The sequence below is a fragment of the Prionailurus viverrinus genome, unplaced genomic scaffold (assembly GCF_022837055.1).
Source record: "Prionailurus viverrinus isolate Anna unplaced genomic scaffold, UM_Priviv_1.0 scaffold_42, whole genome shotgun sequence".
Lineage (NCBI taxonomy): Eukaryota > Metazoa > Chordata > Mammalia > Carnivora > Felidae > Prionailurus > Prionailurus viverrinus.
In genome coordinates, this window is record NW_025927609.1 from 1,918,289 (window position 1) to 1,941,922 (window position 23,634).

The 23,634-nt window shown below is 59.9% G+C and overlaps 4 protein-coding genes across 4 annotated transcripts in view; 2 read left to right on the forward strand and 2 right to left on the reverse strand.

Annotated features, from left to right (window-relative positions):
• Positions 1-554: 554 nt before the first annotated feature.
• The window catches only part of TSPEAR (thrombospondin type laminin G domain and EAR repeats), a 154,347-nt gene continuing 131,267 nt past the window's right edge, over positions 555-23,634 (forward strand). The window contains exon 1 of the mRNA XM_047847038.1: positions 555-1,056. Within this exon, the coding sequence (XP_047702994.1) occupies positions 972-1,056 (85 nt within the window). The 5' untranslated portion in view covers positions 555-971. The remainder of the gene's footprint in view (positions 1,057-23,634) is intronic.
• On the reverse strand, positions 6,639-7,724 carry LOC125159105 (keratin-associated protein 10-1-like). Its single transcript, XM_047847026.1, has one exon. It carries the CDS (start codon positions 7,722-7,724, stop codon positions 6,639-6,641), a length of 1,086 nt encoding a protein of 361 aa, XP_047702982.1.
• LOC125159141 (keratin-associated protein 10-8-like) lies at positions 11,837-12,676 on the reverse strand. The gene has a single exon (XM_047847098.1). It carries the CDS (start codon positions 12,674-12,676, stop codon positions 11,837-11,839), a length of 840 nt encoding a protein of 279 aa, XP_047703054.1.
• Positions 22,745-23,217, forward strand: LOC125159114 (keratin-associated protein 12-1-like). Its single transcript, XM_047847037.1, has one exon. It carries the CDS (start codon positions 22,745-22,747, stop codon positions 23,030-23,032), a length of 288 nt encoding a protein of 95 aa, XP_047702993.1. The 3' UTR covers positions 23,033-23,217.

The window sequence follows — 23,634 nt, forward strand, 5'->3', positions numbered from 1 at the left end:
TGCCCAGACCCGGGGGCGGGGCTTCCCTGGAGGGAGTGTGGTGTTTGCAGCCACGGCAGAGTCATTCTGCGGCGAGGAAAAAGGTCACCGGCGGCCTACGAAAGGGTCCTGTGGATCCCGGGAAAGGGCCCAGGACGCAGTGTGTCCGCACACAGGCCATCGCCCCCCGCCGGCCCTGGGTGCTCTGGAGAGGGGCGGGCCGGGCAGGGCGTCATAAACAACAATAATCGCGCTTAGGAGCTGTCCTGCCTGGAGCAGCCTTTCCCGTCTGCTACCCTGCCCGCTGCGGTTTGGAGAGGTCAGACCCAAGTGACCCTCGGCCTCGGTGAAGGACAGCTCCTGCCGCCGTGAGCTGGGCCTCGGCGCTCCCCGCCCCCGGGCCGTCTTCCCGTGTCTTCTCATTAGCTGTTCCCGCGGACTGGCTTCCCTCCGGAGGGGAATTCCTGAAACCCACACACCCTCGGGAGGGCTGGGCACCAGATAAAAGCCGTCCTCAAAGCCCGGCCCCTCCTGGGACCCGGTGGCTGTGCTCGCCGCGAAGCTTGTCCTCCTAAGGCAGGGGTCTGCACCCACGGAAAACAGGTTCTTGGAGTTTTTCTGGTCTGCTCCCAGCTCTCCACCGGCACATCTATTTCTGTCTTTCCTTCGGGAGAAATGTGCTTTGCCAATGACTAACCGCAGTTGTGCTGAGATGCTATCACCTGTCACCTGCACGGCAGGACCCGAGCCCATGCGGAAATGAGATAGGCCCGCGCCACCTGCCTCCTCCCCTGGCAGAGCCCTGAGAAGGTCTGTACCACCCGGGGCCGCCTCTGTCCTGTCTCAGGACTCGGGCATGGGGCCATCACAGTGACTGCCCCAGGGCCCCCTGCTGCCATCCTGAAAGGGCCCACCCGGGTGTCTGACGAGCAGCTCCCTCCCTGCGGGCCGAGGGCGGAGCCCCTGGATGGAGCTTGGGACCTATACTCCTCATGTCTGTCCTGCTGATGCTGTGTGTCCCGCTCCTGGCCCTGGCGACCCCGGGCCGAGGCACCCGGCGATGGGAACCCTGCACAGGTAAGGGGGGTATTGAGCTGGGGGCCGGGAGGGGGGCAGCTGCGTGGATCAGGGCCACTTCCCATCCCCCGGTCAAGGTCACTGCGAGCCGGGTTGGCTTCGGGGGCACCGGCAGGTAGAGGGGGACGGGCAGAAGCAGAGATGAAAGGGGTGGGGGGGGGCCGGCACAGTAGAAAGCTGCTGACAGGGTGGGGACTCGGTTCAAAGCCTTAACCAGCCTCCATCCAAGGGCTTCACAAGTATTTTCCTGTGCATCCTGGGGAAAGGCCTTGCACCTGCTTCAGGAATGAGCCAGCCCCCCCCTCCGCCCGCCCCCCTCAGGCCGCAAGCTCAGAGAGCCCCAGGTCTGCGCTTAGTAAAGCACAGCCCCAGACACCCACGCCAGCGCTGGGGAGAGTGCCACCGGCTGGCTCCTGGCGGGGGCGCGGTTCTGCTCCCCCTCGTTCGGAAAGGTTGACTAGCTAACGGCCATGACATCACTCTGTCTTTCTGGAGTCGCTACCAAGAGATTTTACTTATCAGAGCTAACATTAAACACAAAGTAGCCGGAGGAGGAGGCCTAGCAGCTGGAGACCCGCCGCAGGTGGGTGAGTGGGGTCCGCGGCGCGGGGCTGGGCGGGGGGCAGGTGCCAGGGGATTGGCAGGGCGCTTCCAGCTTCATGTGCAAATTACTCAGCCGGGGTCCCTTCCATGTGAGGGCTCTTTGCTCTGATGGCCCCTGGTTCCAGTGACAGGACCGGCAGATGACTGATGCTGACCCAAGTTTGGAATGCTGACCCACAGGGTGGACGGGTGCCCCGTGAAGGGGAGCAGCCAAAGCCCTGGGGCGGGGGCAGGACTGAAGCCCCCCTTCCCCCCCGCCCCGCACTCTGGGCTCCTGTCCCCAGCGACTGCCTTGGGACTTGTGGTTTGCGAGCAGTGCAGGATTTGAAGGTCACCTGTTGCAGGCAAAACCCCCTGCACGGAAGCCACCGCGCGGTCCCGGGGGGCCCCAGAAGGACCCCCAGGCAGCACTGCTGTAGCCGCTGTCCTGAGTGCGGCAGTCTCCCCGGTGGGGAATGAATCACTGACGTGTACCTTCACGTTCCCTTCAGCCCTGGGAACAGAGTCAGCCTGCATAGTAATAATAAAGGTTATTTATAAAGCCCGCCCCCTGTGCCCTAAAGGCTTGTTGCAGATAGTTAAAAGGTGACCCAGTTATAAACACCGGGACTCAGGAGGAAAGATAAAAGTCGGGTGCGTTTGGAGTGCTCCCAAGGCACTCGTGCTCGGCGGTTCGGGACTTCAAATGGTTAAAACAATCACTTTGATTCCTCTCTGTTTTGGAAGGCACCTGAGTTTACACCGCAGGGTTGTGTGAGTGTGCGGGGGGGGGGGGGGGGAGTGCATTTCGCCCGCCTGGGGGCCTTGTTCCTGGTCTGTGCCACTGTGTGCACGCCAGGTGCCAGGAGCCTTGGCCGCCGCAGCCCTGGGCTGTCATGTCCTGCCCCGAGTCTGGGAGCACAGATGATACCAGCCTGGGGTGGTGACTGTGGGTGCCGTGCTGTCTGCGAGGGCCTTAGTGCCCCTGGGCGTCCCATCCCACTCTGTGGAGGGTGCCGTGCTGGGGAGATGGGGCGGCTTTGGCTCCCAGTGCTGCCGTCGTCTGCCTCTGCTGCGAGGCTGTTGGGGGACTATGGGCTGGATTTGGGGGTACCCTCACCCCAGCGGGGCAGTAAAGGTACCCTTACACCTGCACTTTGGGAAGAGGTAACTCAGTGCTGGCGATGGCAGGGCGGCCAGAGGGGCCCAGGAGTCGGCAGAACTGGGAAGTGGAGTCTGGAGGACTCTGAGTTCGCCGTTGGGGAGGTGTGGGCAGGACGGTCCAGGAGGCTGGGGGCGTGGGGGGAGGGCCTCGTCTGGACGGTAAGCGGGCCACTTCTGTGCGGCTTTTGTGGGAACGAGATGGCAGGGCCGTGTGCCGGACTGCCAGGGCGGGCACGGGGTCCGGGCGGGAAAGCTGGCAGGGTCGCGTGGGTGCTCACGTTGGTGAGCAGCTCACTAGTGCTCTTTGGAGGGGGGGGCTCACCACTCCCAGACACCTTACGGATAGGTGTTTTAGTGGTAGGGCAGTTAGGTCACGTGTCTGCCCAGGAGACCACCTGCCGAGGGGCGGGGCCTGGGGCCTGGCCTTTCTGCACAGGTGTGGGTGCAGGTGCGTCTGAGGTTGGGGCAAGTCTCAGAAAGCCTTGGCCAAGCGGGACAGAGGGGCCGGTGGGCAGGCCGCATGCACGAGGCCACCAGGGGGCAGGTGGGAGGTGCAGGCTGGGGAAACCTGTGTGGTGGCCCTCGGACAGGTTTCAGGGCTCAGGGGCGCAGGGTGTGCACGTGGTGTTGGCGTGGCCTCCCGGGGGGTGAGTGTGGCCAGCAGGATTCCGGGGCGACATGCCTCTTATAAGCCGTTGGCCTCCCTGGCTCCAGGAGCCAGCCCGCGTCTCCTGACCCCTGACCCCCCGGCCGCTCCGCCAAGCGGGGCCAGCTGCTTTGGGACCAAAAGGTTGAGGTTCGGGTCCCTAAGGTCCTTCCTGGGTCCTGTAGGACATCCGTGGTTCTGGGCTGCGTGGCGTGCATGGTGCCGGGAAAGTGGCTGGGGCCGTCCTGGGGTAGACGCCTTGATGGGCTGTGCTGTGGACAGTGGGGTGGGGGGGACACTGGGGAGAAGTCCCTGGCATCCGTCACACCCAGCTCACGTCCACGGGGACGGGAGGCCGAGGTGGAGGGACGCAGCTGGACCCTCCCGGGCTGGCCCGCTGGGGGGCTCCAAGGGGCTGGGTACGGAGAAGGGGTGGGGGGCACGATTGTCAGCTGCTGCCGGACGTCAGGGTCACGGTGTCTCCCCTTCCATTTCTTCCCCTCCTGCTGCCCCCAGAGCATCCGGGGGTGGGCTCCTCGCCAGGGCTCAGCCTTGGCGTCACTCGGAACGTAGTCTGAGTGAATCCCTTCACTCACCCCTTCTTACCCCTCCTTCCCTCCTTCATTCACTCCATACCCAGGCAAGGGCGGTGCTGTGCCCACCCCTGGGGACGCTAGAATCACAGAGCCACCAGCAGCTGTGGCATCCTCCAGAGTGGGAGGGGCCCGGGGAGGGGGGCTCAAGAAGGAAACTTGAGGGTGGCAGTGGGGGACCCAGGGTGCCAGGGACCCCAGGCTGCCAGTTGCAGGAGCAGGTGGGGTGGTCAGACCTGGGCTCTGGGTGCCTGCGGGGGCCCTTCATCCCTAGAGCTAGAGAAAGTACTCACGAAATGACAGAACAGATCCGCATTTTATTTTATTTTTTTATTTTATTATTTTATTTTATTTTATTTTATTTTTTTTTTTTTAATTTTTTTCTTAACGTTTATTTTTGAGACAGAGAGACAGAGCATGAACGGGGGAGGGTCAGAGAGAGAGGGAGACACAGAATGGGAAGCAGGCTCCAGGCTCTGAGCTGTCAGCACAGAGCCCGATGTGGGGCCCGAACTCACGGACCGCGAGATCATGACCTGAGCCGAAGTCGGCCGCTTAACCGACTGAGCCACCCAGGCGCCCCTTATTTTATTTTTTTAAAACGTTTGTTTATTTTGAGACAGAGACAGAGAGAGAGTGCGAGCATGAGCAGGGGAGGGGCAGAGGGAGGGCGAGAGTCCCAAGTGGTTTCCCCGTTGTCAGCGCAGGGCCTGCCTCCAGTCTGGAACTCACAAACCCGTGAGATCGTGACCTGAGCCGAGCTCGAAAGTTGGGTGCTTACCCGACAGCCCCCAGACCTGCATTTTAAAAGCTACCTGGCAGTAAGGAGGCCGGGGAGCTGGCCCAGCGGGCAGCATCTGGCCTCTTGCGCGTTTGGGGGGCAGGAGGCCTGGATGGCTCTCTCGGCCACCAACTTTGTCCTCGCACTTGTTCAGCCAGAAGCTTGCAGGAGAGTGGTGCTTTCCAGCTTGAGTTCTGGGGAATCCTGGCCCCTGGGAGAGGCCCTCAAATCGGTTCCTGGAGACCCTGTGTGGGCACGACGCCCCCTCCTGGCGGCTCACGGAGCATCCTCCCGCAGGAAGAAGAGGCTTCTGTACCGTCTTTGTCCAGGGGGGGCTTCCCACTGGGGCTGGGGGCCTCCCGGTGGAGCGCAAGCAGCCAGAGCCCCAGGTCTCATCTGAGTGCCACGCCCCCAGGAGACCCCTCCACACCCCTCACCTTTGTCTCCCCAAAATCACACCTCAGAGAGAACCACCCCACTCACTCCCCAGTGCAGAGGAGGTGAGATGCCAGCCAGGGCCCCGCACTGCCACCAGGGGAGGCTGACTCTGTCACCCTGACGTCGTCCTCTTTAAAAATTCTCACCCATTAGGCCAGGGCACTTTTTGTTTGCACGAAAGTTAGGAAGCAAAGAATATTAATTAAAAAAAATTTTTTTTAGTGTTTATTTTTGAGAGAGAGAGAGAGAGAGAGAGAGAGAGAGAAAGAGACAGCACGAGCAGGGGAGGGGCAGAGAGAGAGGGAGACACAGAATCCCAAGCAGGCTCCAGGCTCCGAGCTGTCAGCACAGAGCCCGACGCGGGGCTCGCACTCACGGACCTTGAGGAAGTGACCCTGTCTGGAACTGAGGCCTGCTATGGGGAGCCCTGGGAAACATGGGGGCCCCGTCCAGACAGCCTCGAGGGAAGTGCCCTGGAAGGCAGCACCCCTGGGCCTCAGATGTCAGGGTGTTGGAACTCAAAGTGGCTTAGCCTCTGGGGTCTTCCTCTTGACCTCTGTCACACCGGGCAGGGTCTGCAGCCGGGGACGGCATGGCACATTGGCATGTGCAGGCAGAGGCGGGGGGATGTTTGAATAAAACACTGAAGTTCAAGGGCAGATGGAGAGAGAGAGACTCAGAAGGCAATGCCCCCTTTAGCTGTCTCCCTGGAAGGCCCGGCCCCGCCTGCCTCCCGGCCCAGAAACCACCTTGGGCCCTGCATCCTGGTGCTGGACTGACCGGGGAGAGCGAGGCCTGGGGCAATGGGGCCTTCTTGCCAAGGGGCCCGCTGTCCGGGTGGCTGTGGCCACCCGAGGCCCGAACATTCTGTCCAGCCACCCGGAGCCGCCTGGAGGTGCAGTTGGTCACCACCAGGGTGGGCCTCAGAACTCACTGCCATTGGAAGTGTTCCCAAGATGTGGCTCGTCAGCAGGATTGCTAAAGCCAGGGTTCCATTAGCCCGGAGGCTGGGAGAGAGGGCCAGTGGAGGCCAGGACTGCAGGTTTATTCGCTCAGCTCCAGATGTGTGCTTGGGAGGAGGCAGACAGCTTCTAGGGCCAGGAGCCCCAGTAAGACTACAGAGCTGGGGGCCGTGGCTGCCAGAAACAGCTTGGGGGCCTTTCAGTAACGGGAGGGCTGGCTCTGGTTCATCTGGTCATGATGTGAGGCTGCGCACCGGCTCGGCCCTGGTTATTAGGGTCCAAAGATGGTGAACATTCACGCTGACCTGTGTGCCCAAGATTGCGCTGGGTTAGATCGTGAAAGAGGCAGGGAAGAGCCGGGGGTCCCCAGAGTGCTCAGCTGGCCCTGGGGGGACGTGCTCATCAGAATGGTGGCCTCAGCAGGCAGGGCGGGGGCACACGGGGCGGCAGAGCAGGGACACGCTGGAGGCCGGGCGGCAGCAGGAGGAGGCAGGGGCGCAGCAGGCGGGGCGGGGGCACACGGGGCGGCAGAGCAGGGACACGCAGGAGGAGGGTCTGCAGCAGGGGCTGGGCTGGCAGCAGGAGGAGGCTGAGCAGGGGGAGTCCTCGCAGCAGACAGGGGTGCAGCAGATGGGCTTGCAGCACACAGGGGTGCAGCAGACGGGCTTGCAGCACACAGGGGTGCAGCAGTCTTCCTGGCAGGGGGAGGAGGTGCAGCAGGAAGGCTGGCAGCATGAAGAGGTTGTGCAGGGGGAGTCCTCACAGCAGACAGGGGTGCAGCAGACGGGCTTGCAGCACACAGAAGTGCAGCACACGGGCTTGCACACGGGGCGGCAGAGCAGGGACACGCAGGAGGAGGGTCTGCAGCAGGGGCTGGGTTGGCAGCAGGACGGGGCTGAGCAGGGGGAGTCCTCGCAGCAGACAGGGGTGCAGCAGATGGGTTTGCAGCAGACAGGGGTGCAGCAGACAGGCTTGCAGCAGACAGGGGTGCAGCACACAGGCTTGCAGCACACAGGGGTGCAGCAGTCTCCCTGGCAGGGGGAGGAGGTGCAGCAGGACGGCTGGCAGTATGAAGAAGTTGTGCAGGGGGAGTCCTGGCAGCAGACAGGGGTGCAGCAGGCGGGCCTGCACACGGGGCGGCAGAGCAGGGACACGCAGGAGGAGGGTCTGCAGCAGGGGCTGGGCTGGCAGCAGGAGGGGGCTGAGCAGGGGGAGTCCTCGCAGCAGACAGGGGTGCAGCAGACGGGCTTGCAGCACACAGGGGTGCAGCACACGGGCTTGCAGCACGCAGGGGTGCAGCAGTCTCCCTGGCAGGGGGAGGAGGGGCCACACAGGAGGGTCAGGCAGGGGGCCGGGGCGCAGCACGGGGGCTCGCAGCAGCTCTCTGGGCAGTCGTCCACCTGCCAGGAGGAGTCGGGACAGGAGTCCGAGGATCCGGGCAGGCAGACGCGGCTGCCATAGCTCAGGTCGCTGGAGCAGACGGACAGGGTGGACGCGGCCATGGCGGGGCGGTGAGGCTGGAGGAGGGAGTGGGTGTGGGTGTGGGTGTGTGAGTGTGTGTGTGAGTGCGGGTGTGCGCGCCAGCTGTTCGGGCTCACTTTTATAGCCCTCTGTGTTGTGTGTTTCGCCAGCAGAGGCTCAGGACATTTCCCCTTCCTTGTTGGTGTTTAGAGCTAGTTTTCAGGGACCCCTCATTACGGCTTGTTTATTTTCCCGGAAGATGCCACCCAGCTCGTAAAAGTCCCCCTGTGTGTTGGGTCCTGAGCGAGTCTGCTGAGTGGGCGTGGGGCCATCCGGCCAGGCTGGAGCTGAGTCAGGTGGATGTGGTGTGTGGGGGGGATGGGCTCTCAGCCAGTGGACAGTCGTCTTAGGGACGTGGTAACAGGGGAGGTGACTCGGATTCTGGCCTCAGGAATAGCTCCTGATGTGGGTGCCCGTCTCTGGGGCACGTGGTCCCCATTCTCTTGCATTTGTCACCAAGTGCAAAGAGATGAAGGGAGGATAGAAATGCCTGAGAGGGCTCTGGCCGTGGTGCGGGCTGTCTCTGCCTGACCACTGCCTGGGTGGAAGGCTGTGGCCTGGGGACGAACGGGCTGTGTGCTGTGGGGTCAAGTTCGTGGGCAGGGGGAGGGGTGGGCCTGTGCCTGGCCAGGCAGCCGCCATAATTCTCCGGGCCTGTCTCCTTTCCAACCTCTGGGCTCCCAGGGCCCCTGTGGCTCTGGCCACAAGGTGGGCGTGGTGGGGCAGGGCATGTGGCGCCCCTCGCCTCCCCCCGCTGGGCTGTGGACCGGTTTCGCACCCCCCCCCCCCCCCCCCCCCCCCGCTTGCTTGCCGAGCAGCTGGTTGCATTTCCTTCTGCCTCTTCTTCCCCCTCCCTCCCCGTGCCATTGTATCTTTCCTGGGGCTGAGCCTGGAGTCCCCTCTGTGGGCCCCCGGGACGCCCCTGCGGGATATTCAGGGTCCCGGAAACAGTCACCGAAAGCTCTTGTGCCAGGCACAGCCAGGGGCCGGGGCAGCAGGGGGTGTGGGCGTGGGGGGTGGGGGTGGGCGAGCAGATGTAGATCAGCCCTGGGCCAGGGCCTCTGCCGGAGGAGGGGGAGGGGAGACACAGGCAGGTGGGTAACCGGAGGCAGGGTGCCTGTGGGGGCTCAGGGAGCCAGCGAGGCCGGCACGCGGAGGTTCTGTGATATCTCAGTCACTGTGCAGGGGTGTGGTGGCCCTGCGAGGGGTCTGGGGTGGTGGGAGGGCAGCCGGCTCTCAGAGGCCATGCACACGCGACTGGGTTAGCGTATCTGCCAGGTTTGGGGGTGGCTGGACCAGACTCCTTAGAAGGCTGAGGGTTTATTTTATTTTTTAAATTATTACTGCTGTTTTACATTGTCTCGGCGACATTTCAAACCAGAATCCTTAGAAACGATGAAAGCTACGTTCATCACACAAACTTGACCGTGCGCGTGTGTATTTGCTTCCTGGGATTGGGTGTAACAAACCACCACACTCCCGATGCTTTAAAACAACAGAAATTTATTCTCTCAGTTCTGGGGACCAGAGTTCTGAAAGCAGGTCTCTCAAGCGGAGATTGGGGTGTGGGCAGGGCTCCTGCCCCTCGGGAGGCTCTGGAGGAGGGTCTCTCCTGCCCTTTCCAGCTTGGTGACTCCCCCTGGCTTGTGGCCACAGCGTCCCGAGCTCTGCCTCCCATCACATCGCCTCCTCCTTGTCTGCCTCTCTGGTGTAAGGACCCCAGACGGCCCCTGGATGTCTAGGGCCCACGTGGCTGGCCCGGGTCACCTGCCCACCGTGGGATTCTGCATTTAGTCAGCCATCCACAGGTACCCTTCGAAGTCCTTTTTTCCATGCAAGGGCACAGGTGCCGTTTGGGGTTCTGGTGAAGCTGTCTTTGGGTGCGTTATGTGACCTATCGCCGTGTCCCTGCAAACATACCTGCACTGCCACTGCCCACCACTGCTGGGGCTTGAACCACATCAGCTGGGCCCTCTGGGGGCCTCTGTCCCCTCTGTGGCAAGATGGGCTCATAGGGTTATCTGAGGATGGTGTGATTTAGACACGGCAGGTGCCTGGAGCTTACTAAATGCTTCACACAAGTCGGCCGCTCTCACTGGGGTTTTATCAGCCATGTGGCGGCATCATGCTTAACAATGCGACCTGAGTATCCTCTAAGCTTAGAAAAGTCATGATGCAATCAGCTAGAAGGTTCTCAGCGGCTGTCAGGCACGTGAGTATGCCCGGAAGGTGCACAGCAGGGCCCGAGGTTTCAGGTCCCGGAGGGCGGTCACCGTCTGGCCCTGTGGTAAGGTTCAAAGCGCGGATTTCTGGGACATAGGTCCTGGCGAACTGACGGCCTTGTCCTGCACCCGCTGGGGCTTCCCTTTACAGGAGACCACGTGCAGGCCCTCACTCCCTAGATGCTTTGGATCGAAAGGGGGGCTCCAGGAGGTCCGTGCTGGCTCTTCGCGCTCAAACTTAGCAGTTCCGCAGGCACAGAGCTGCAGGGCGAGGACAGGACCACACGGGGACGGGCGAACGCTCTGCCGTGTGACCTCAGTGCCGGCGCTCCCCGGCCTGCCCTGGCCATCGGCGTGAGGGCGCGGGGCCCCGGAAGGCGGGCTCCTCTCGCAGTCGTTGAGTTCCCATCATCTTTCTGCAAGGGCGGCATCTCCTACCGGACCTTCTGTACAGGGATGTGCACGAGCCGCGGGGGGCCTCCAAGCAGCGGGCCTGTCATCTTCTGGCCTGGCCCCGTTGCAGCTCTCGGTCCCCGTCTTATCTGCCCGGCGTTGTTTAGCAAACGAGGGACCCCTGTTGCCAGAACCAGGGAAATGGAGGCAGGCACAGACCCTGAAGGCCTCTCCCTGGAAGAACCACCAGCCGGGCAGGGGGTGGGGGTGGGGATGGGAGGGCCACGGCAGGAGCCCCATTCCCCTGGAGGGGGGGCCAGTTCAGCTCAGATGAGCCTAAGCTCAACTTCTGCAGGTCCTGGGGGGTGCACATGTGGCCTGGAGCCCAGGAGAAGCCGGACGTGTCCGGGGAGAGAGCCAAGGTGCAGGGGGAGGGAGGTCAGGGTGGGGCCCTGAAAAAGTCAAGAGCTGTGTCCTAGAGGCCGGAGCCAGCTCTGCAGGGACAGATGCATAGGAGAGGGAGCAGGAGTGACACTAACGGGAGCACGGGGGCCTTTGGGGGCTGTGCCAGGCTGGGTCAGGGGCTGGGGTGTGGGAGGGTGGGGGGAAGGGTGTCTCGGTGGAGGGTGTGCAGAAGGAGGTCACTGAGAGCCGAGGCTCTGCTCTGAAGGGGACAGACACAGGCTGCTCTGGGCCGGGAGCGGGTGGGCGCTGTGCTCTAATCATCACTACAGAGGGAAAGGCGTTCGGCCCTGTGTGTGTGGTCTGAGGACGCAGCTCCGGAGACAGGAGGGTGTTAGGTGCTGGAGAAGGAAGGAGGGGCAGGAGGGCTCTGGCGGCCAAGGGGGTGCTTGCTGGACCCCTGCACCCCCCCTTCGTCCCCAGGGTATGCCAAACCCTGCGTCCTGCCGGGCTCCCTGCAGAGGGGAGAGATGCCAGGGTTGCTGTGCCCGGGATGGCTGCCACTGAGTCCCTGAGGGTCTGCCCGCCAGGGCCACGGCCACGGCCACCACGCCTGTGACTGGCCCAGATCTTGCGGGACGGGAGCCCCGTGCCAGGCCAGTGAGAGGCGGGGCCCTGAGGAAGGGCCGGTGTGGCCGAGGACCACAGGGCAGCCAGTCCTCACTTCTGCGGGGACCGGCTGGGTGTTCAACTAGGATTGGCCCCAAGAGAACCAGGTGACATGGGGTTAATGCAAGCACGTTTATTAGGTTTTCCCAAGCAGCTTCCGAGGAGGGGACACCATTGTGGCCTGTGCTTAGGACGTGGTCGCAAGTCATGACCATTGGGACCCCGGGAGGAGTGTGGCAGGGGGGTGGGAAGAGTCATCCTGAGTTGGGTGGGAACCCCCTCCCACCCAGGCCTGAGAGGAGGGGGTGCTGTCTATACTTGGCAGGGGCCTAAGAGACAGACCCCAAAGCAGCTGGGAGGCTGGTAGGTGGGAGCGCTGGGGGTCCCCACAGTGACGGCTGGCCACGTCACTGGCAGCAGGACTTCTGGGCCGAGGCAGGGCAGGAGTAGGCAGGGCGGGGGCACACGGGGCGGCAGAGCAGGGATACACTGGAGGAGGGTCTGCAGCAGGGGCTGGGCTGGCAGCAGGAGGGGGCTGAGCAGGGGGAGTCCTCGCAGCAGACAGGGGTGCAGCACACGGGCTTGCAGCAGACAGGGGTGCAGCAGACAGGCTTGCAGCACACAGGGGTGCAGCACACGGGCTTGCAGCAGACAGGGGTGCAGCAGGTGGGCCTGCACACGGGACGGCAGAGCAGGGACACGCAGGAGGAGGGTCTGCAGCAGGGGCTGGGCTGGCAGCAGGAGGAGGCTGAGCAGGGGGAGTCCTCGCAGCAGACAGGGGTGCAGCACACGGGCTTGCAGCAGACAGGGGTGCAGCAGACAGGCTTGCAGCAGACAGGGGTGCAGCAGACGGGCTTGCAGCATGCAGGGGTGCAGCAGTCTCCCTGGCAGGGGGAGGAGGTGCAGCAGGACGGCTGGCAGCATGAAGAGGTTGTGCAGGGGGAGTCCTCACAGCAGACAGGGGTGCAGCAGACGGGCTTGCAGCACACAGGCTTGCAGCAGACAGGGGTGCAGCACACGGGCTTGCAGCACGCAGGGGTGCAGCAGTCTCCCTGGCAGGGGTAGGAGGGGCCGCACAGGAGGGTCAGGCAGGGGGCCGGGGCGCAGCACGGGGGCTCGCAGCAGCTCTCTGGGCAGTCGTCCACCTGCCAGGAGGAGTCGGGGCAGGAGTCCGAGGCCCCGGGCAGGCAGACGCGGCTGCCATAGCTCAGGTCGCTGGAGCAGACGGACAGGGTGGACGCGGCCATGGCGGGGGCGGTGGGGCTGGAGGAGGGAGTGGGTGTGGGTGTGGGTGTGGTGGGTGCTCGGGGTGTTTGGGGCTTATATACACCTTGGGGCTGTGTGCTGTTCATCACGAGGCCTGAAAAGCCTGTCCGCTTGTTGCTGGAGCACGTCCCTGAGGAAGCTGGTCACGGGCCCGCGGCGGTTAGCTTAGCCCATTAATGACGCGGGAGGGTCAGTCACCCCTGATACCCGCCCTCCGCTCCCAGCATCCCTCTGCGGCTCCTTACTGTCACTTCCCGTGCCTCTCAGCACTCAGAGAAATCATGGGCCTATTTTTTCATGTTGTCTTTATTTGGGGAAATAATTCTGTTCCGAGTCCATCAACCAACGGATAGCTTGGGAGCTGTTTTTATTTTTGGTGTATGTGCAAACACGCGTGTGTAATAGCTCTTCTGTGCCCGCAGCTATTCGGAACAAGTTTGTGTACATTTTTTTAAAGGTTTATATTTGAGAGGGACAGAGCACAATTGGGGGAGGGGCAGAGAGAGAGAGGGAGACCCAGAATCCGAAGCAGGCTCCAGGCTCGGAGCTGTCAGCACAGAGCCCGACACGGGGCTCGAGCTCACAGACCGTGAGATCGCGACCCGAGCGGAAGTCGGCCGCTCCACCGACGGAGCCACGCAGGCGCCCTGGAAGCCTGTGCATGTTAACTCCGTGACCCTGAACCTTGTGAAGTAGGAACTGTTGCTCCCCATTTTGCAGATGGGGAAACCGAGGCACGAGTGAACACCAACACCCATACAAAGTGAGCAGAAGGGCCCGGATCAGAAGCGGGGGGCCCGTGTTCTCAGGCCAAGACTCCTGCTGCCCCAGAGGGCAGAGAGCAGGCTGGCTTCTGGGAGACGCGAGGGCACAGGATGAAGGCACATTTAGAAATGGCAGCGAGAGGTGTCCGGGAAGGTGTGCGGTGGGTGCGGCCGGCGGGCAGCACCTGGTAAGGCGGTGCTTCTGGAACCTGGGAGAACGTGTGCTCAGTGGCCTCAGGATCGCGTGCACGGACTGTGGGGCGAGGTTGCGGGAGGCAGGTGGTCGGTAAGAGCGGGACCTTGCCCGGCTGAGAGCAGGGAGCGTGGGACAGGGCGAGTGTCCCACGCGGGCTGAGGCACTGGCCTGCAGGAGCCCGGCAGGTGGCGCTGGTGAGCCATCACCTGGCGCAGGCGGGGATGGGGACTGGGGGACGGAGCCATCGCAGGTGACCCTGAGGGAGTCCGAACCTAGTTGGGGCGCGGCCAGGGGAGGCCCTGCGCACGGCCTGACTGGGACTGCCAGCTTGGTGATCGCCCCCCGACTGTCCACACTCGCAGCGGGAGGGACCACTGCCCTCTGTGCGGGGAGGCCGGCCTGCAGTGGCCGCTTGGGCTCTGAGCGGGAGCCTGGTGTCATCAGGAGAGCAGGGATGCAAGGGTGGGGGGGTGGGGTAGAGCCCCTGAGCTCCCAGAAGCCTCAGGAGTGGAGGGAGAGCAGGTGGGTCCCCAGGGTTTGGGGGGCCCCTTCTGGAGGTGATGCGGGGCATTTCTGGGGAGCGTGGGGGCTCCGGGGAAGCAGGCTAGAGGGCTGTGGTGGGTGTGGCTGGTGCCGGCCAGACGGGCCGCCCTTCCTGAGCCGAGGCAGGTGCAGGCGCCGAGGTCTCTGCTCCCTCGGGCACGGACGGGCCACACGCGGCCAGACGCCAGTGCCCCGCAGGGAAGACAGACTTGATTGAGGATGACGCGGCGGGGCCGAACTTGGGCATGGAGCTGAACGGGGTGCCCCGCGCAGGCAGCAGGGTGGTTGGCCAGAGGGGAGCAAACGCTGACGTGCAGAGGGTCTTGGCTGGGGCGGGGGGCATCCGGGTTTGGGACTGGCAGTGTGGGGTGGGGCCCCTGCCTCCCAAAGAGACGGGCAGGCCCACCTTTCCTGATGACGCTTCAAAGGGATGGCGCCCTGCTTTCCGCGAAGCTGCGCTTGTGCCAGGCGCGCCTCCGGGGGCTGGGGTCTGTAGCTGCTTTGCGGGGACGCCTCTCAAGCGGGGGGCTGGGGCTGGGGCTGGGGTCGGGGGCGGCCAGGCTTTCCGGGCACGTGCTTCTCCAAATGCTCGTGCGCTGAGAGTGAAGGCAGTGCCCGCCTCGCTCACGGCCGCCCACCCCTCTGACGCCTGCCCGGACGCACACTCGGTCCCCTGGGACGCTGGCGCCGCTCACGTTCGTGGCCGCCCAACAGGCCAGTGCTCTGTGGGCCAGCGGGGAGCCGTCCCCCCCTTGTGGCGGGAGCAGATGCCACAAGGTTATCTCGAGTCTCCCCGACCCGGTGCTGCGCCCACTGGCGGGGGCTCTGCCCATGTTCCCTCCGCTCACCGCCTCCCTGAGACGGCCACCCGCGGCCTCCTGTGCGCGGGTGCAATTATGAGCACGCAGGGGACCACTGGGTGGCTCAGTCGGGTGGGTGTTTGACTCTGGATTTTGGCTCAGGTCGTGACCTAACTGTTCGCGAGTTCGAGCCCTGTGTCAGGCTCTGTGCCGACGGCAAGGAACCTGCTTGGGGTTTTCTCTCTCTCTCTCTGACCCTCCCCCACGTGTGCTCTCTCTCTACATAAATTAAAAAAGACTAAAATTATGAGCATGCAGTGGTTGTTATGTGTTATTATTGCAGCTACCGTTACAAGTATGACAAAGCCATATTCTTCTGTTTGACTTTCTTTAAAAAAGCTTTTTAATTGCAGTAAAACAAATAACAGAAAATCTGCCATTTTCAAATGTACAGTGTCGGGGCACTAAGTGCATTCGCGATTGTGCAGCCGTCTCCACCGTCCAGCTTCAGGACTTTTGCCATCATCCCGAACTGAAACTCTGTCCCCATGGGACACTGCCTCCCGTCCCGCAGTCCCCCCAGCACCCCCCTCCCCCCCATCCTACTGTTTCTGAGACTGGCTGCTCTGGTACGTCATACGAGCGGGGTCAGACCATCGCTGTCCTTTTGTGGCTGGCTGACTTCACACAGCATCATGTCCCCAAGGCTCATTCATGTCGCAGCGGGTGTCAGAACGTCTTTCATGTCGTGAATGAAGAGTATTCCACTCTGTGGACGGACCACATTTTGCTTAGCCATCCGTCAGTGGACCCCTGGGTCGTTTTTACCTTCTTGCTGTTGTGAACCATGCTGCAAAGAACATCTGACTGCCTTCTTTACTTTTTGGGGGTATATTCTTAGGAGTGGAGTTTCTGGGGGCGTGTGGTAAGTGCCAGAATGTTTCCAGGCTGGTGCACGACTTGATAGTCCCAGTGATGATGTTTGAGGGCTCCAATTTCTCCACATCCTTACCAACACTGGTTCTTTCTTTCTTTTCTTTCTTTCTTTCTTTTTTTCTTCCTTCCTTCCTCCCTCCCTATCTCCCTTTCTTTCTTTCTTTCCTCCCTCCCTCCCTTCCTTCCTTCCTTCCTCCCTTCCTCCCTCCCTCCCTATCTTCCTCCTTCCCTTTCTTTCTTTCCTTCATCCCTTTCTTTCTTTCTTTCTTTCTTTCTTTCTTTCTTTCTTTCCTTCATCCCTCCCTCCCCCTCTTTCTTCTTTCTTTCTTTCTTCTTTTCTTTCTTTCTTTCTTTCTTTCTCTCTCTCTTTCTTCTTTCTTTCTTTCTTTCTTTCTTTCTTCTTTCTTCTTTCTTTCAATTTTAGCCATCCTAGCGCATATGAAGTAGTGTTTCATTGTGGTTGTGATTTGCATTTCCCTGATGACCAATAATGTGGGGCATCTTTTTGTGTGCATGTTGGCCCTCTGTACAGCTTTGTTGGAGAAATGTCCGTTCAAGTTCTTTTCCCATTAAAAAAAAAGTGTATTTATTTTGAGAGAGGCAGAGAGAGTGTGAGTGGGAAAGGGGCAGGGAGAGGGAAAGAGAATCCCAAGTAGACTCTGCGTGCCATCAGCGTGGAGCCTGACACGGGGCTCGAACCCATGAGCTGTGAAACCAGGACCTGAGCCGAAATCAATTTGGACGCTTAACTGATTGAGCTACCCAGGTGCCCCTCACTGCCCATTTTTAAATTGGGTTACTTATCTTTTTGTTGCTGAGTTGTATGGGTTCTTTGTGTTTTCTGGTTATAAACTCTTATCAGACATACGATTTGCAAATATTTTCTCCCATTCTGTAGATTGTCCTGTCACTTTCTTGATGGTGTCTTTTGAATCACTAGAGTTTTTAATTTTGATGATGTCCAATTAATTTTTTTCTTTTGATCTTCATGCTTTTGGTGTCATAGCTAAGAACCTGTTGTGAAATCCAAGGTCACGAAGTGATTCCCCTAAGTTTTCCTCTAATACAGTTTGGTTTTAGCTCTTACATTTAGGATGTTTATGACTTTTTTTTTTTTTTAATTTTTTTTCAACGTTTATTTATTTTTGGGACAGAGAGAGACAGAGCATGAACGGGGGAGGGGCAGAGAGAGGGAGACACAGAATCGGAAACAGGCTCCAGGCTCCGAGCCATCAGCCCAGAGCCCGACGCAGGGCTCGAACTCCCGGACCGCGAGATCGTGGCCTGGCTGAAGTCGGACGCTTAACCGACTGCACCACCCAGGCGCCCCTGTTTATGACTTTTAGTTAATTTTTGTATATGGGGTGAGGTAGGGGTCCAACTACATTATTTTGCATGTAGAAATCTGGCTTTTCTGGCACCATTTGTTGAAAAGATGATTTCTTTCTCCACTGAACAGTCTTGAAATCCTTGTCAAAAATCAGTTGGCCATAAATATATGGGTTTATCTCTGGACTCTCAGCTTTACTCCGTCAGTGTGTATGTCTGTCCTATATGCCAGATACCACACTGACTCAATCACTGTACCCTCGTAGTAAGTTTTGAAATCAGGAATTGTGAATCCTTCAACGTTCTTCATCGTTTTCAAGTTTATTCTATTCTAGACTCTTACCAGTTCCATATGATTTTGAAGCTCAGCCTTTTCATTTCTAGAGAAAGAGGCTTTAGGATTTTGATAAGGATCACACTGGGGAGTACTGTCACTTTCACGTTAAGCGTTCCCATCCATGAACATGGGATGTCCTTGCTCTTATCCTTGTCTCCTTCAGTTCTTCCAGCAGTGTTTTAGAGCGATCGGTGTACAGGTCTTTCACCCCCTTGGCTAAATTTATTGCTAGGTGTTTTATTCTTTTGGATATGATTTTCACTGCCTGAAAAAGTGTTGAAAAGCAGATGACCACGTACACACAAAATACAGCCACTTAGTTTTAGAAAAACACTCCTGCTTATTTAATACATCTATTGCCAAAAATGTGTTGTCGTGTTTATTACTCACTTAAGCATCGTTTACGTAGTTTTCTACTCATCTGTTTACTTATAGCACACCCATGTTTGGAAGCACAGGTTGGATTGTCGCCAGGACTTTGTGAGCACTGCTCCTGAAGTTTGCTAAAGCGTGCGGTGCTGTTGATGGCAAGTCTGATGCCAGTCTGATTTTTACTTTTCCGCAGGTGACTTTTTTTGGCTTGTTTTGTTCTCCGGAGATGCTGTGTCTGGGTTTTCCCCGTTCCTTTTCTTGGTGTTGCCTAGTCCTTTAACCTGGGGACTGTGTTTTCCACTGTGGGAAGTGCTCCTCCCCGGGGATGCATTTCCTTATCCTCCCTGTGTCCTGACTGCCTCTCCTCCCGGAATCCCACACACCAGAGGCTGCAGCCCCCAGATGGGTCCCCAGGCTGGTTTCTTTCCTTTCATACTTCCTACCTCTTTGATGTTTTGTTCTAAGTCCGAGAGACTTCTCAGCCTCACCTGCAAGGCCCTTTGTTTAATTTCAAATACCAACAATAGACCTTTTTTGGGTACGTTTTCTAACCTTTTCGTTTTCTACAATAGACCTTTTTTGGGTACGTTTTCTAACATTCCTTTTCAAAGCCTCTCCCCCCTTGCTCTATGGCTGTGACATCTTCTTGAATGTCTTTGAGTGTATTTAAGATTTGTTAAAAGGTGATTTCTGCTTCATGAGCTGTCTGCCTGCTCTGGGGTGTGTTTTCTGTTTGCTACCCCAGGCTGGCCTTCTCACACCACTGGCTTTGCTCATACGCTGGGGTGAGTGTGGGAGTGGTCATGGCGGCCGGGCTCCCTTTCCGCTGCGTGTCTGTGCTGAGTTAGAGAAACCTCACCCGTGTAGGGAAGTTGACATGGTGCTCCGGGATCGGGGGTGGGGCCCTGCCAGGTGGCGGGCTTACCTGGGAATAAGAAAGTTGGGAGCCCAGAAGCCAGGATGAGACTTATGTACATGGGGTGTCAACAGCCCCCCAGGAGCCTTAGCCTTTCCCGGGTGAGGTGTTAAATTGTCCTAGAGATACACATTGGTGGCGTTCTGGGGAGGTGCAGAGCCTCTGGGCACTCTGGAGGTGCAGAGCCTCTGGGCACTCTGCCTCCGATGGCCCCGGGTGCCCCCTCCCCTGTGGACACACCTTCCTCCACCGGGCCTGCCCATGGGGACCAGATGCTGTCGTGCTCCAGGGCCCAGGGCTTCCCACCTGCTCCACCCTGCCTGGAGGTCGGCACATCTCTGCTTCCCGTTGGCTTTGTTGCGTCCCTCACCCGTTGTAGGCTGACTTCTCCCCATGGCGGGTCTTGGGAGGGTTGAGATGGGGACAGTAGGCCCAGCCCGCCATCTTGAATGGAAGCATCAGCTCTCTTGGAGTGCTGGCTTTCCCACAGCCCCCTGGCGCTCTGGTTTGGCTGACCCACAGTTCTCCTTATTTCATTTGAATGCTGGGTCCCCAAATTCTCTTTGCACCCCAGTTCACGTGGAATATTAGGCTGCCACGGCATGAAAGCTCTTGGTTAAATTTCCCATCCAAAGCAGGAATCCCATTTGTGCCTTCTGTTTTCTTTTTCTTTTTTTTATTTTTTTAAATTTTATTTAAAAAAAATTTTTTTTTCAACGTTTATTTATTTTTGGGACAGAGAGAGACAGAGCATGAACGGGAGAGGGGCAGAGAGAGAGGGAGACACAGAATCCGAAGCAGGCTCCAGGCTCCGAGCTGTCAGCACAGAGCCCGACGCGGGGCTCGAACCCATGATCCGTGAGGTCGTGACCTGAGCTGAAGTCGGAGGTTCAACAGACTGAGCCCCAGCCCCCGCCCCCAGGCGCCCCTGGTGTCTTTTTTTAAAACCAGGTTTTGGAAGCTTGTCCATCGTGTGTTCAGCGCATTGTTGTGCTTCGATTTCATCCCTCCTCCCCAGGGTGACCTTACCTGTGTGTTAGACTGTCAGATACCGGCTCACAGGCTCTTCTCATTCTTTCCTCACTCTCGCTTCTCCTGCAGGTTAGATAATTTCCCTCGACGTGGATTCACTTTCACACGCTGTTACTTCCGTCGCCGTCGGGGCCTCCCAGCGGATATTTCATTTCCAAGTGCTGTGCTTCTTGGTTCGAATTCCTGGTTTTTAAAGCAGTTTCCATTTACCTGCTAACATTCCGTGTCCATTCACTCACAAAAGTAATATTTTCCTTTTATTCTTCGAACATCTGTTCCTTGGATTCTTGAAACATCTACAGTCGCTGCTCCACAGTCATTGCCCAGCCACTGTCCGGGCCATCTCGGGTTTCACGACTATTGATTGATTTTGTTTCCTTAACTGGTGGATTGCATTTTCTCTGCCTCTTGTGGCCAGTGGTTTTGTTGTTGTATATTGCAATTAATTATGGTGAAACATTTAGAAGGCCTGCATTCTCTTTTCCTGCCTATTCACTTTGGTTCTGGGTGATCGCCAGTTATTAATTGATCATGTTGAACTTGAGCGGGTTTTACGCCTGCTCAGGGTGGATCTGCGGGAAGCCCAGGGGGATTACTAAGCTCCTTGTCTTGGTGGGGGTCGAATTCCAACCGTCTTCTCTGGAAATGTTGCCACCGGTTGGCTTTGTTGGGGCAGGCCCAGAGTAGGGCTTCCCGTGGGGTCTGGTCGCTGCTCCGGACGCCTGACTGTGTGGGGTCCTAGCAGCATGTGGGGGCTCCCCCTCCGTCCTGCTGTACACGCTCAATGTTAAGCCTCCGGTGGTGTTGCCCCGAGCACAGACAGCCCTGCCACCTTGGACACATTTACAGCAGCGTCTCACGCAGACTCACGCACGTTCCCTCCCTCCTGATGCCCCACTCCTGGGATTCTAGCTGCTTCTGCTGCCCGAGCGCGGGGGGCCTTCCTCCTCGGCAAGCGGGCCGTCGTGTTCTGCAAAAACCCCAGCCCACTGAACGGCCTTCGGGATGCTGGCCTGGGCAGAGCCGGGCGAAGGCCGAGCGTCTCTCGTGTGCACTCTTCCTCTCAGCAGCCGGTCTGTGCCGGTCGGACCGGCCGAGGCCCGAAGACGGAAGGCTCGTGGCTGTTCTTGGGTCGTGTCGTTGAGGGAGCGCTAGACTACCAGCGCTCCGCGGGTTTCCCCGGTATCGTTCCGTTCTCCAGACTCAACACTTGTCTGTTCTGGGAGGTTCCTGGTCCACACAGCAAAGGCTGTGGCTTGAGGAGCCCTGCAGGTGTCATTCCTGTCTGCCTCGGTGTGGGCCCCACGGAGACAGGCAGCTACCAGGCTCTCTTACCCACCTATCGCTGCTAGAATGGTTGGAGGACGTGGCTAGGTGTGTGGCTGCTGAGACAGAACCAGGCAGACTCCTGTCAGGGACAGCCTGTCCTGGAAAACCGTAGATGACACCCCCCGCCCAAAAGAGGTCACGGTTTTACGCTGAGATTGCCCCGTCCAGGCAGACCCCTGCCGGTGCTCTCTGCAGGCGGGCGGGCCCCAGAGTCTGCAAGCAGAAAGGAGTGGGGGGGTGGGGGGGGTGGGGGGAGGGGGGGTGGGGAGCGGGGGGGGTGGGGGGAGGGGGGGTGGGAACACTGACGGACGTCTGTCCTCACGGAGGAGACCTCGGAGTGGGGAGCGGTGTCTCCCTAACAAACAGGGAGGCCCACGAGTGTTTGTCTGGGCCCGGATGTGTGTGCCTCTGTGGGGGTGCCTGCACCTCCCTGAGCTGCGTGTCCATCTTTGGGGCCGTGCGCCAGAAAATTCTCGTAAACCGGTCCTGAGTCTTGTGATGCAGCAGCCTCCTGCAGAAGCGTTTTCAGAAACGCCATCAAGTTCTCGGGGTGTTCTCACTGTCGGCGGGGCGGGGGGCATGCAGGTGGCAGGAGAGACCTCGGATTCTTTGTAGGAAAGGCATGGAGGTCATCCAAAGGCGCTCTCTGGAGTTCACAGGCCAGAGCCCCGAGGAGGGTGGGGAGTGCTCCTCCAGGCCGGCTTTCAGGCCCGAGATGTCAGGCGAGAGCCCCAGGGAGGAGAGGAAGACCCACTGCTGACTCAGCCCATCACCCGGGTCCCAAGTGACCCTGTGTGTCCATCCACGGCCCCCCGGCCCTCACGCGCTTCCCGGGGACGCCCCGGCTTCCTGTAGGGCCGCACCCCTGTGCAGCAGATGCCCTGGCTTTGTGCAGCCTGCTTCTCTAATGATGAGGTTTTTCTCACGACGAGGATCAGAGGTCACTGCCCTCCAGGAGTTCTCCGTGACCCGTGCCCTCAGTCCACACCCGTGCTGTGGGCCAGTAGTCACCGTGTCCTTCCCGCGTACCGGCCGCCGTGTGACCTCCAGCTTCTGGGACACTCGGACGTGAGCCCGACACTCTCGATCTCCCCGTGTCTGCCCCGGAGCCTTCCTGACGGGCAGAGGCTGTTCGGGGACGTCATCGCGCACAGAGGGAGGTCGGGAGGTCTGCGTTTTCAGATTCACGCAAACGTAGCTCGTGTGAAATGGTGAGGAACGAGGCGCCAGTAACACACTCGGGCAGGTTTCCAAGTGCAACACGAGCGTGGGGAGGGGCAGTTAGTCACGCGGGCGAGCGCCAAACAAACAAAACACGTGCAATAGAAAACTAAGTTCTGGGAGACGGCCTGGAAGCAGCACAAACCAGGAAGACAACTGTTGTGTCCCGTGTTGCCAGGACGCCCACGGCCCGGTATAAAGGCGGCCCAGGCAAGGAGCCTCCAGACATCCCCGCCCTCCTCCCTCCCGGACACCGGCCGAGCCCCACGCCAACATGTGCCACACCAGCTGCTCCGTGGGCTGCCAGGCTTCCTGCGGCTCCTCCGGCCCCTGCCAGGCGTCCTGCTGTGTGCCCTTGAGCTGCAAGCCCGTGTGCGTGCCCGTGAGCTGCAGACTCGCCGTGTGCGTGCCCGTGAGCTGCAGGCCCGCGTGTGTGCCCTCCTGCCAGTCCTCCGTGTGTGTGCCCGTGAGCTGCAGACCCGAGTGTGTGCCCTCCTGCCGGCCCTCCTGCCCCACCCTGGTCTTCAGACCCGTGTGCTGTAGCTCCCCGTGCTGCTTCTGACCAGGGGTCTCCTAACACCTGCTCCGGGGGCAGAGGGGGCCCCACCCGTGCCCCTCCGGTGAGGACCAAGTCTTCGCCGGGCCTCCGGTTCTGCGTGTGGCAGGTCAAACATTCCCGATGAATCGTCTGAACCCTGGGGCGAGGACGGAGCAGGACGAGCCGGATCCCCCTGTGACCCTGCGTGTCTCCGCCAGGGTCCTTCTCTGTCTCCGGCAGGGAACCCAGCCCGTGTGAGCCCAATAAATCGTGCCTTCCTGAGGCAGCTTTCTACTCCTGTCTCTCTGTTTCTACGTTTCCTGCCCACTGAGTCGGCGCTACGGAGCAGGGAGGGCTAATCCCCTCCTCAAGGCGGCTCGTCCGCGCTGGGGGCTGGAGGGAGTGGCCGCCGGCCTCAGGCCCCCGTGATCCATGGCCCAGTGCGTGTGGCCGCGGCCAGCGACTCGCCCTTTTCCAAGGCTGCTCTTGCTTCCCCTGGCTGTCAGTTCCGGCCCTCAGTTCATGATTCACTTGTGTCGCTGGTCCACGTGCGGCCCAGTGTTAATTGATCGATGATCAGTTATTATTATAATAAACCCCATGAACCCGCTACCCAACGTGGAAGC